General features: G+C 42.2%; 1 protein-coding gene across 1 annotated transcript in view; it reads left to right on the top strand.

The window, feature by feature from the left end:
* Positions 1 to 698, top strand: part of LOC134322991 (SH3 and multiple ankyrin repeat domains protein 2-like) — a 58,525-nt gene extending 57,827 nt beyond the window's left edge. Inside the window, exon 22 of the mRNA XM_063004395.1 lies at positions 188 to 698. Coding sequence (XP_062860465.1) covers positions 188 to 662 — 475 coding nt within the window. The 3' untranslated portion in view covers positions 663 to 698. The remainder of the gene's footprint in view (positions 1 to 187) is intronic.
* The last annotated feature ends 13,517 nt before the right edge of the window (positions 699 to 14,215 follow it).

The following is a 14,215-nucleotide window of genomic DNA, read 5'->3' on the forward strand; positions in this document are numbered from 1 at the left end:
AATGGGCTGTCCAACCATCTCATGGTCAGGTGTCCAAATACTTTAGGCCTCATGGTGTAAAATGATTGAGATGAACGTTAAAGATAGTGTAACCAGTTCAGTTAAGGGGGCAAATACTTTTTCACAACAATGACGCTGGTGTCAGTGAATGAATATGAATTAATGTTGTTTCCTTCTGATCCTTTAGGGACTCTGTGGTTCCCTCTGTCTCAGGTACCCCCCGCTCCACCTCTCTGACCTTCACCACACCGTCCACTCCTCCCTCCATCCTCCCCTCGTCCATCACCTCTCCTCCTGCATCCAGCCCCACGCCCTTCACGCCGGGCCCCGTCTCTTCTCCGGCCCCGACTCCGCCCCTCTGCTCGTTCGGCAGCCGCTCGGCGTCTCCTTCGTCCTTGCTGCACTCGTCCTCGTCGTCCTCGTCTTCGTCCAACGCCAAGCCGTTCTCCGGCAAACCCGTGCTGCTGTGGACCAAGCACGACGTGGCGGACTGGCTGGAGAGCCTGAACATGGCCGAGCACAGGGACGCCTTCATGGAGAACGAGATCGAGGGCTCTCACCTGCCTAACCTGCAGAAAGACGACCTGATCGACCTGGGCGTGACCCGAGTCGGACATCGCATGAACATCGAGCGGGCGCTCAAGCTGTTGATGGACAGATAAAGGAGGGACGAGTCACTTCCTCCGTCGCCTTCGTTCCTGAACAGTTGGAGGAATTCCGGCTCTTCGCTGACTTCTCTTCTGACCCGGCGTGTGAGCTGGACAAAACGATTTCGGACAATTTAGACTTTTTTTCAGATCGCCAGCTGAGCTGGAGGCTCCTTTTGTAATCTTTGCTAGAAAAAATATTTCTTCACTACAAAAAATATTCGGAGGTTTTTGTTTGGGACGCAGCCAACACAAGAGCAACTGTCAGAGTGTCACTTTGTGTTTTCCTTTTCTTTACTCTGTGTGTGTGTGAGACCCATATCAAAAACTTTCACACACAAAAGTAAGTCACGATTAGGTACGGTTGTATGCAAAAGTTTGTGCACCCCTGACCAAATAACATATACAGTGTATCACAAAAGTGAGTACACCCCTCACATTTCTGCAAATATTTCATTATATCTTTTCATGGGACAACACTATAGAAATAAAACTTGGATATAACTTAGAGTAGTCAGTGTACAACTTGTATAGCAGTGTAGATTTACTGTCTTCTGAAAATAACTCAACACACAGCCATTAATGTCTAAATGGCTGGCAACATAAGTGAGTACACCCCACAGTGAACATGTCCAAATTGTGCCCAAAGTGTCAATATTTTGTGTGATCACCATTATTTTCCAGCACTGCCTTAACCCTCCTGGGCATGGAATTCACCAGAGCTGCACAGGTTGCTACTGGAATCCTCTTCCACTCCTCCATGATGACATCACGGAGCTGGTGGATGTTAGACACCTTGAACTCCTCCACCTTCCACTTGAGGATGCGCCACAGGTGCTCAATTGGGTTTAGTCCATCACCTTTACCTTCAGCTTCCTCAGCAAGGCAGTTGTCATCTTGGAGGTTGTGTTTGGGGTCGTTGTCCTGTTGGAAAACTGCCATGAGGCCCAGTTTTCGAAGGGAGGGGATCATGCTCTGTTTCAGAATGTCACAGTACATGTTGAAATTCATGTTTCCCTCAATGAACTGCAGCTCCCCAGTGCCAGCAACACTCATGCAGCCCAAGACCATGATGCTACCACCACCATGCTTGACTGTAGGCAAGATACAGTTGTCTTGGTACTTCTCACCAGGGCGCCGCCACACATGCTGGACACCATCTGAGCCAAACAAGTTTATCTTGGTCACGTCAGACCACAGGGCATTCCAGTAATCCATGTTCTTGGACTGCTTGTCTTCAGCAAACTGTTTGCTGGCTTTCTTGTGCGTCAGCTTCCTTCTGGGATGACGACCATGCAGACCGAGTTGATGCAGTGTGCGGCGTATGGTCTGAGCACTGACAGGCTGACCTCCCACGTCTTCAACCTCTGCAGCAATGCTGGCAGCACTCATGTGTCTATTTTTTAAAGCCAACCTCTGGATATGACGCCGAACACGTGGACTCAACTTCTTTGGTCGACCCTGGCGAAGCCTGTTCCGAGTGGAACCTGTCCTGGAAAACCGCTGTATGACCTTGGCCACCATGCTGTAGCTCAGTTTCAGGGTGTTAGCAATCTTCTTATAGCCCAGGCCATCTTTGTGGAGTGCAACAATTCTATTTCTCACATCCTCAGAGAGTTCTTTGCCATGAGGTGCCATGTTGAATATCCAGTGGCCAGTATGAGAGAATTGTACCCAAAACACCAAATTTAACAGCCCTGCTCCCCATTTACACCTGGGACCTTGACACATGACACCAGGGAGGGACAACGACACATTTGGGCACAATTTGGACATGTTCACTGTGGGGTGTACTCACTTATGTTGCCATCTATTTAGACATTAATGGCTGTGTGTTGAGTTATTTTCAGAAGACAGTAAATCTACACTGCTATACAAGCTGTACACTGACTACTCTAAGTTATATCCAAGTTTCATGTCTATAGTGTTGTCCCATGAAAAGATATAATGAAATATTTGCAGAAATGTGAGGGGTGTACTCACTTTTGTGATACACTGTATATAAAATATAATATTTTGTTGATTGAAAAATACATGTCCACTGCTCGGCTGGGCGCCATCTAGTGGGCACAATTGACAGTGCCTGCTGCAGACACTGATTGGCCACCATGGCTGCTAGGGTGGGATGACCGGACTATGTAGGTAGGGTCTTGTGCGCTGTGCAAGGACCCTGATTAGCAGATAGAGGTGAAAACAGGGGTCCGCTAGGACTGCGCACATGTCGGAGGAGGCGCCAGAAAAATACCCTCCTCAAACGCAATCGGGGATCCACCAGCAGTGGAAGACAAATTGACTACGCTAAACTGGGAAAAATGGGAGAAAATGCATAAACATATAGGAAAAAACCCATGACATCACACTGGTTCCACTGGTGTAACTTCCTCCACTTCAGATCTAAACCCTGACTGAGCGGAGTCGAGCAAAGTCTCTTCACTGTTCAAAGATAAAATCTGACAGTGAGCAGTATCACGTACAGAGATTTTTCCCCATCCCTCCTGCGGGCACCACTATTAATCAGCCAGTAGAGGTCGCTATTACAGCTGCTCTGAGGAAACCTATTGGACCCTCCTTCCCGCCCCTCCCTCAGACGCAGCCATTCATCGACGGCACAGCCGAGATTCAAACCCAGATTAGGTTGCAGCTAGGAGTTGTTTTCTCCCGCTCTTCCTTTAAGAACGCTTCTGGTTCTTTTTCTCTCTTTTTATATTTTCTATTTTTCCAACCGTTTTCCCACAATTTTCTCCCCTAATCTAGTCGTGTCCAATCACCCTGATTACATCCTCCACTGATTCAACCCTCCACTGCTGACTGAGGACGCCCCTTCCAACACGTGCTCAGTACAGACTGCATTTTTCACCTGCACAAGTCGAGTTCATATATACTGATCAGCACTGTGCATGGAGAGCCACACCCTGATCAGCATTATTCCTCAGCCCTGTGCAGGTGCCATCAATCAGCTAGCAGGGGTCGAAATTGCACCAGATATAAGGACCCATGATCTGGCCGGGTGGTAGAGCTGAGTTTTGATACGATGTATTCAAGATCCCAGCTCTGGTGTGCTAGCTCTCCTGAGCGGCTATCGCTTCTGGTTCTTATGTCGTCTTTCATGCTGAGCATGTTTATGGACCTACGGATTTCTGGTGATGCTCAGCGCGGTCCTGTGAGGACCTTCCCACTGCCATTTCTTAATGACATTCCGAACAGTGGAAATTCCCAGTTGGAAGCTGGAACATTCCTCAGGTTTGTGGGCATCAGGTAGCTGCTTAAAGGAGCCCATGGTTGTTGAACAAGAGTTTACAATTCCGATAGACAATCCCCAACCTGCATAATGAGGACTAACGGGTTCATTAATGACTAATTAGCACATACATTATCGATTTTGGCATTTAGCGGACACTTTTATCCATACAATCCAAGCAATGGAGGGTCAAGGGCCTTGCTCAAGGGTCCAAACTAACGTGATGGGGACTGAGCCCACAATTGCTAATTAACCGCTGAGCAGAACGTTTGTGTTTTATTCAACAAATGATGTCATTTGGCTTTGGGGTGCAAACAACATGTTCATGATGCAGTAGCTCCCAAATATTCCGTCATGGTTCACAACATCACGTTGCACTTGTAGTGTAGTTTGAAGTCTGTTTTGTAGATAAGGCAGCATTTTTGTGTCGCATTAGTGCTCCTGGATCAGTTCTGTACTACTCGAAAGGCAGCTGCTTTTTAGATGTGTCCATTTCCCCTATGCAATGTGACGGTGGCAAATTCCTACAGATGAGGAACACACTACTCTCTTGTGTTTTTCCACCAGTCAGACTAAAACCTCTACTAGTCAGTAGGGGGCACTGCTGCAGCTGCAATGAGGTTATTCCCAATTCAGCCTGTGCTTGCATATCAGACAGCTGCTTGTGTGTGTGTGTGTGTGTGTGTGTGTGTCCATCATCATCGTCTTCCTCGTGACTACAGGGTGGAATCATCAAAACTTGTATTTATATAGTGCCACACCCTTTTGCCATTCCTCACTCATGTTTTTCTTGTTACTAGCATGACCTCTCTCACTCACAAAAGTATTTGGATGCCTCATTCATACCAGCAGGGATTTTTTTGACCTTATTGAGATGATCAGTAACATGTTAGACGAATCGTACCCACACCAAGCCTTCATTACACATTCATCAGCATGAAGCATGTACACAACAGGGCCAAATGTATGTGGACACCCCTCTTAATAATTGAGTTCAAGTGCTTCAGTCACACCTGTTGCTAACAGGTAAACTTCTAACTTTCTAGCAACAGTTTAGGGAAGTTCTGTTTCAGTGTGACTCTGTGCACAAAGCTGGTGTGGAGGAAATCCAGTGACCTGCACAAAGCCCTGACCTCAATACCTGTGGGATGAATTAGAACGTTTAATGTGGTTCCACGAGAAAAAACTGATTACCATCACTGACATCCACTTAATGTGCTGTGTCTCAAACTACATAATCAAGTGCTGACACTTTACATCGTTACCAATCTGACACTGTGGTTTACTTTTGGTGGGATTGAGACACAGTCATGATGCTTTAAGAGAACTACGCTACATGGCCAAATGTACGTGGACGCCTGACTGATGCTGTGAATGTGTTTTTTCTTCGACATCTTCCATTTGTCTTTGTTTATTGTTTCTCATCTCTATTAGTCCCATATTTGATTTCTCCTTTTCTCTACATTTGTCTCGACTTCTCTCTCAGATATTTCAAACTGATTGTATTTTTGGAAATTGTAAGAGTGAGAGAAATGCACTTGATCACATACTGAAGAGATTATAGAGGGTCCGGGAGGGCTTATATTCAGATACTTTTAACAGTGGAACTATATTTACTTTAGAAATGTTTTACAAAGAGATGATTATGCCGAATATAAACAGAAAACATATTTATAAGATATTAATTAGAGCAAATGTAGATCTTTATTTCTTCTGATGTGTAAAAAGATGTGCTGATAATCAGTTTCAGATCAGTCTGACCGCCTAAAATGTTACTCATGAGTATCTCATGTTGCTAATGATGAGCAGCCTTCAGAAACACGTTGCCTACACAGGCAGCCCCATCCTGAACATGGACAGAATGAGTTTCCGACACATACACTCGTGCTGATTATCACGATACACGGTGTGACTGATTATCGACACAGATATAATCCAGAGTCCAGCCATGAGGAGACGAACCACTAGAGCACTTCTTCCTTTTTAATTCAGATTTTAACCTATTTAATACTTTTGTATTTGTATTTTTCTTTCTGCAGTTGTTCTGACCTGGTAACCTGACAAGGCTACTGTGTGTGTGTGTGTGTGTGTGTGTGTGTGTGTGGAGAGAGATTTCTGATTATTATTCATTATGATATAATGATATTATGAATTATTATTGTTATTATTAGATGAGAGTTGGATGCTGCCCGAGACTCGCTGCTTGGTGTCGACCCTTTTTAAATAAGAGATTATTTTACACTATAGAGGAGCGCCAGAAAAAATAAATAAATAAAGCACAGTATTTTTAACGATCTATATAATTGTATTGAATTTTATAAATATACAGGACTGAACATGAAGCAGTTTGCCAAATATAGTTTTAGTAACATTTAAAGCAGATAAAATGTCCATATTTATTAGATTCCTTAAGAAGCAATATTTATATTATATATCTCTTTGGTTTCACTGATACAAAAAGAATTTAATTTTATAAATTCTTATTTTTTTCTGATCCCCCCCCCCCATTTTCTCCCCTAATCCAGTCGTATCCAATTACTGATTGTGTTACGCTTCACCTCTGCTGATACAACCCTCCACTGCTGACTGAGGAGCTTTGCCACTAACACACGCCTCCGACACGTGTGCAGTAGCCGACCTCATTTTTTCACCTGCACAAGGCAAGTTCATGAGAATCAGCCTTGTGCATGGAGAGCCACACCCTGATCAGCATTATTCTCTCTGCACAGGTGCCATCAATCAACCAGCAGAGGTCATAATTGCACCAGTTATGAGGAACCCTGGTCGGCTCCTCCCACCCTATGAACAACAGCCAATCGCTGTTCATGTAGCTGCCCAGCCAGTTGGCAGTTTGTTTGTTTGTTTATTAGGATTTTAACATCATGTTTTACACACTGTGGTTACATTCATGACAGGAACGGTAGTTACTCATTACACAAGATTCATCAGTTCACAAGGTTATATCGAACACAGTCATGGACAATTTAGTGTCTCCAATTCACCTCACTTGCACGTCTTTGTACTGTGGGAGGAAACCGGAGCACCCGGAGGAAACCCACTCAGACACAGGGAGAACATGCAAACACCACACAGAAAGGACCCGGACCGCCCCACCTGGGGATCGAACCCAGGACCTTCTTCGTGCTACTGACTCAGCCACCCGTGCCCAAGTTCGTGTAGAATAACGTGGCCGTCATATTGTAAATGTTTACACACATACGGCCACTTCAACACCACTTTCTATCTATTGGGTGACCATATGTCCTCTTTTTCCCGGACATGTCCTCTTTTTTTGACCTAAAAAATGTATCCTGCTGGGATTTTTAAATCACCAAAAATGTCCAGGATTCAGCTTTTGTAGTCTGTGTGCTTTTGCACTGATTTCACTTTTCTCTTTAGGTCCCACCTTCTTGCACTTCTTTTAAAAATGCCCAAGCGTAAAAGATAATTCAAAGACGAATTACAGAAAAAAAATCTGTGTTTTTGTCTCGGTTGGGATCCTTGCAAAGATAGAGATTAATGTAACACCATGATAGTGCCATATTCTGTTGAAATAGCTATAGTGAGGAGCTATTTTGTGTGTTGTTTTTAATGTTTAGGGCTAAACGCTGATTTAAAAGGAATAAGATTATCTGACCATAAATACATTTGTTAGTTGTCTTGTTAAAAAGTAGCTGTTTATTTATTAAAGTTCAATAACACAGTTGCATTATTGATGCATTCGTCAAATATTTAAACCTCTACTTTACACACATGGTGCCACCAAATACACGAAATTACTTTGCCAATCCAACCTCCAAAGCGTCCTCTTTTTTTGAAACCCATAATATGGTCACCCTAGTATTTAGGAAAGTTGAAAATCTAGATTATTAAACAAAACACCGAGACCTCACATCCCTGATATTCAGCCACTGATACTGAGATGAAGCCGTTGCGCTTTCTACTCTGTGTCCATGTCCTCTACGTTGCTGTTATTGTGCAGATTTATTTAGAAATTAACGGATTTATTCGAACACAAACACGCACAGAAATATACAAGAGGTTCCCGTGACTGCACTCCACCCAAAAACGCTCTTGTAAGGCGACCGAAACTGTAATAAATGAATGAATTCAGACCAACGTTTCCATGCGTGTTCACTAACTAGTTTGTCTATCATACAGGGTTGCCAGGTCCAGCAAAAATATTCGGTCGAAAGTCTGTCCTTCAGAAGAAATTAGCACACATTTTTTACAGTAGTGTGCTTTTCTGTATATTGTTTTCATTCTTGCTGCTAAACAGTGGCGGCTCCTGCCAAATCTCTCAGGGGGGCAACTGTTGCGATGATGGCCAAGGTGACCCGTTCAATGGGTAAATTAAAGCTTAAATAATTAACATCTTAAGTCATCTGTCAGTTTGCCCTTACAAATAACTTTGAACATGGAGAGAAAGCAGCTTACCATTAATCATAAAATGAAGTAAAGCCTTCACACCAACAATTTAATTTAGTCTTCATCAGATAGCATTTTATTTTAGGTGCAGCAGATCCAGATTAAAGATTGGCATCGGGGCTGATGTGCAATGAAGTACAATTAAACAATTGGGGAGATAAAATAAGTGCAATCACAATTCACAATTTAAAAATTACTTTACTTACTTGTAATTTACTTGTTACTTATATGATTTTCCCCCCTTTGTTGATACTTGCTTGATGTTTAAACCAGGTTACATGTGACGCAAGCACGTAAGTGCAAGCCCTCCTGGAACCCATTCAGGTTGTATTGCAGTGCCTCCAGTTCCAAAAAAAGAGCCTTAACATGATAGTCTATGAGAGCAATCCGGGGCGATTTTCAGTTAGACTGAAATCGCCCAAAAAGGGGCGGTACTGTACGGAACACAACTCGACGCTGATTGGACTACGATATTCGCAGGCAAGACAGACTGTCCAGAACAGTCACAGCTGTGACTATGGTGGTGCGTCGCCCGATCGCCCTAAGGAACGAGCCGCCCCTGCTGCTAAAACAATGCAAATCACCCGTTGTGGGATAATAAAAGACTATCTTATCTTAAACCCGACCTTCAAAAGCTAAAACTAGCCCAAAATTTAAGGTGTCCCAGATGTTCGAAAAAAAAGGCTATAAATGGCAAAAGAACGACCAGTGTACTACTCCTAAATCTGTCAATCTTACTTTGTTTTCTTATTTTATGGTATTATTATATTATATTATATTAATATATTATATTATATTAATGTCATTTTATCATTATAATAATAATAATAATAATATAATATTTTATAATAATTTATTTTTTTTACAAAAGTTCAGAGAGGACGTGTTATTGTTTTCTATCTCATAATCTCAAAATATCAAACGTTGTTTTCTTGTGATCAAACTTTTCTGCTGATCAAATACATAATCTGCCTCCGTTTTATACATCAGCGATACCAAACCAGCTGCACCACGGACAGGTTTCATAAAAATGTTTAATTTTCTTATACAACCAGCATAGATGTATATGGTGGCTCAGTGGGTAGCACTGTCGCCTCACAGCAAGAAGGTCCTGGGTTAGATCCCCAGGTCCGGGTCCTTTCTGTGTGGAGTTTGCATGTTCTCCCCGTGTCTGCGTGGGTTTCCTCCGGGAGCTCTGGTTTCCTTCCACAGTACAAAGATGTGAAAGTTAAGTGAATTGGAGATGCAAAATTGTCCATGACTGTGTTTGATATTAAACTTGTGAACTGATAAATCTTGTGTAACCAGTAGCTACCTGTCCTGTCATGAATGTCACCAAAGTGTGTAAAACATGACGTTAATCCTAATAAATAAAATTATACGACCAGCATAATAAAAAAAACACAGTGCATAACAATACTACTCACCAATGATGGAAAATCAGTGGGAATCCTGAGCTCTCCCACCTAGGGGATCTCTAACCATTTATTCTTTCTGTGCAGCCCGGTAATAAATAACCCACAGACCGGTACCAGTCCATGGCCCACTGGTTGGGGACCACTGCTATATCATCACATCATGGATTCGTACAGAAGTCCAGAAAGGCCACGATTTGTTATTGTGAAAACAAATGTTGCGTTACCAAAGCTGGCAAATGCTATTAAGTGATGAACACTAATTTGGAAATGGTCTAATACTGATAAACAAGGTTATTTACTCGTGTCAGTCCCTGATCAATTATATATTTTATTTATTTATTAGGATTTTAACGTCATGTTTTACACTTTGGTTACATTTATGACAGGACAGGTAAATACTGGTTACAAAGATTTATCAGTTCACAGTCATGGACAATTTTGTATCTCCAATTCACCTCACTTGCGTGTCTTTGGACTGTGGGAGGAAACCAGAGCACCTGGAGGAAACCCACGCAGACAAGGGGAGAACATGCAAACTCCACACAGAAAGGACCCAGACTGCTCTACCTGGGAATCGAACCCAATACCTTTTTGCTGTGAGGTGACAGTGCTACCCACCGAGCCACCGTCCCACCCCCCAGTCCCTGATCAAAGTAAAAATGAATGTGTGGATCCATGATGTGATGATGTACAAAACAGAGGCAGCCAATGCTTTTGATTACCAGAAAAGTTGTGATCACAGGAAAACAACTTTTGTAGTCTTTGGATCACAAGATAAAAAATAACAGATTCTCTTTCTGGACTTAAAATTTCAGATCCTAGTCAAGAACATCTAATAGAAACACAAGACTAATAGGACTGAATTAGACTCGTACCAATTGTAATTCATCTTCTCTAGTGTTGACTTACACAGGTTTGCCCAACTTCCAAATTAAGCAAAAACTCATGATAAAGATAGATTTTATTTGCGAGTGGTTACGTCTTCGTGTTTCTGAGCTAAAAACAGAACCTGAACCTTTTTTTAACAGACGAATAAATGAAAATGAAATCAAGCATCACTAAGATCAAATCTGTCCAGAAACAGAGTGACAGACGCAAATAAAAAATAATAATACGTTTCATAGATGAATACAAAAACAAAAATATGAATTAATGTAAACCCACAAACACACTGCCAAACATAACACTAAAATTATGAAGAACCATCAGCCAGGATGTGGACAATATAAGGACTTGATATCCAATCCACCCACTTTCTCTCTCCTCTCCTTCTATCAGCTGTAGCTTACTAAATATATTTTACAGTGGGGCCAAAAAGTATTTAGTCAGCCACTGATTGTGCAGGCTCTCCTACTTAGAAAGATGAGAGAGGTCTGTAATTTTCATCATAGGTACACTTCAACTATGAGAGACAAAATGAGAAAAAAAAATCCAGGAAATCACATTGCAGGATTTTTAAAGAATTTTTTTGTAAATTATGGTGGAAAATAAGTATTTGGTCAATAACAAAAGTTCAACTCAATACTTTGTAACATAACCTTTGTTGGCAATGACAGAGGTCAAACGTTTCCTGTAAGTCTTCACCAGGTTTGCACACACTGTAGCTGGTATTTTGGCCCATTCCTCCATGCAGATCTCCTCTAGAGCAGTGATGTTTTGGGGCTGTCGCTGGGCAACACGGACTCCACAAATTTTCTATGGGGTTGAGGTCTGGAGACTGGCTAGGCCACTCCAGGACCTTGAAATGCTTTTTACGGAGCCACTCCTTCGTTGCCCGAGCGGTGTGTTTGGGATCATTGTCATGCTGGAAGACCCAGCCACGTTCCATCTTCAATGCTCTCACTGATGGAAGGAGGTTTTGGCTTAAAATCTCATGATACATGGCCCTGTTCATTCTTCCCTTAACACGGATCAGTCGTCCTGTCCCCTTTGCAGAAAAACAGCCCCAAAGCATGATGTTTCCACCCCCATGCTTCACAGTAGGTATGGTGTTCTTGGGTTTTTCTTCTTCCTCCAAACACGACTAGTTGAGTTTTTACCAAAAAGTTCCATTTTGGTTTCATCTGACCACATGATATTCTCCCAATCCTCTTCTGGATCATCCATATGCTCTCTGGCAAACATCAGACGGGCCTGGACATGTACTGGTTTAAGCAGGGGGACACGCCTGGCACTGCAGGATTTGAGTCCCTCTCGGCGTAGTGTGTTACTGATGGTAGCCTTTGTTACTTTGGTCCCAGCTCTCTGCAGGTCATTCATCAGGTTCCTCCGTGTAGTTCTGGGATTTTTGCTCACCGTTCTCATGATCATTTTGACCCCACGGGATGAGATCTTGACCCCAAAGGGAGATTATCAATGGTCTTGTATGTCTTCCATTTTCTTACAATTGTTCCCACAGTGGATTTATTCACACCAACCTGGTTGCCTATTGTAGATTTACTCTTCCCAGCCTGGTGCAGGTCTACAATTTTCTTCCTGGTGTCCTTCGACAGCTCTTTGGTCTTGGCCATGGTTGAGTTTGGAGTCTGACTGTTTGAGGCTGTGGACAGGTGTCTTTTATACAGATAACGATGTCAAACAGGTGCCATTAATACAGGTAACGAGTGGAGGACAGAAGAGCTTCTTAAAGAAGAAGTTACAGGTCTGTGAGAGCCAGAAATCTTGCTTGTTTGTTATTGACCAAATACTTATTTTCCACCATAATTTACGAATAAATTCTTTAAAAATCCTACAATGTGATCTCTGTGCACCGCTGATGAACTGGAACCCTAAAATGCCCGTGAGCCTATCCTTGACCTCATTTATGTTCTTATGGGTTAATAAAAGTAAATTACAGCAGTCATGTATGTTTCAAAACCAAGTGGAGAGCTGTGTAATGTTTATTATTCAGGTGTCTCCTTTGTCTATTTAATTTATTAGGATTTTAACGTCATGTTTTACACACTTTGGTTACATTCATGACAGGACAGGTTCATCAGTTCAAGGTTTTAATGTCAAACAGTCATGGACAATTTTGTATCTCCAATTCACCTGTGGGAGGAAACCGACACGAGAGAACATGCAAACTCCACACAGACCGTTCCACCTGGGAATTGAACCCAGGACCTTCTTGCTGTGAGGCGACAGTGCTACCCACGGGGCCACCGCGCCGCCCTCTTCGTCTATTAATCCACCGCTTTTCACTTCACCTTGTGAATTCAGTAAAAATTTTAAGCTCTTTTACAAACAAACCACAAACATCCAGCCCGTTACTTTCAACTATTCATGGTTTATTAATAGAAACTTTATTTAATAAAAAAGACACATGTGATGAGATCAAAGCTAGAAACATAAAAATAATCATCAGATCTGAAAAGGACACTTATAAAAAACCCAAACCCAAAAAAAGCCGTGATTAGCCGGTGCTACTTAGCCGTACAAGCTTCGGTCTTCGCTAATGAATCCCCATGTGGTATAACAACAGCTCCGTAAAGCGGCCTTGTCCCAAACCACCTTACTGTCATTGTTCTAACATCAAGACATTTCTCTGAGTGCAGATGAATAATACTGAGAAGCAGATGAAGCTTTTAGTGTTTCTGTGCCACGTGACTACTAGAATCTTTATACTGTAGTGTTTAGCCATTTATATAATGTAAAGAAGATACATAACGTTATACATTAAAAATCTTTTTTTAGATGTACAATAAGGGTGGGGATCAAGTTATATGGTCAGCCAATCACAGGCTACGTCATATGACATCACGTTAGGTAGTTTGTGAGCCTACACAGATGCTGGTTTTAATTCCATGATATAATAATGATTACCTTAACGTCGCTAGCAAATTAGATTTATAGCATAGCTGCGGTTAGCTAGCTTGACTACCTTCTTGTTCCTTGTTACACAAGATAAAGCGATAATGCCACGTTTTAGCTAGTAGACTAACTCAACTCTGTGTTGTATTGCTCAATCACGTGTTTCACATTAAATGAGTGGCTAGACCTATAGTGTTAGCATTATTACACAAGCAACATAACTTCCTAATGCTTTTGAATAATGGATACTATTCATTCAATTGAAAAGCAAATTGACATGATTAGAGATGGACGATCATAACGTGCGTTTGGGACAGAGCCGATACTAAACCAATAGTGCGGTTGTTCCAACAGTTTAACGTCGTGTTGGTCATGATGAACATTGCAATGGCCCAAATTTTATGATTATACACAGCGACACAGACACACGAACAACAAAAACACGACACACAGTTGAACATGCGTTTAATCTACACGTGATGAAGCTCGTCTGATTACGGCAAAACTCCGGATTCTTTTTCATACGCGGCGCACAGTAAGAACTGCTAGCGCTCGATGGTTGATGGTATTTTAGTGTTCTGGTTTTTGGTTGATACACTGGCATGTTCATTTAGTGTTAAGTGCAGTGTAGCAATGCTGCGCTAAATATTTATTACAGCGAACATTTCAGACGAGGATTGAATAAGCAAAAG

Source organism: Trichomycterus rosablanca, chromosome 11, assembly GCF_030014385.1.
Source record: "Trichomycterus rosablanca isolate fTriRos1 chromosome 11, fTriRos1.hap1, whole genome shotgun sequence".
NCBI lineage: Eukaryota > Metazoa > Chordata > Actinopteri > Siluriformes > Trichomycteridae > Trichomycterus > Trichomycterus rosablanca.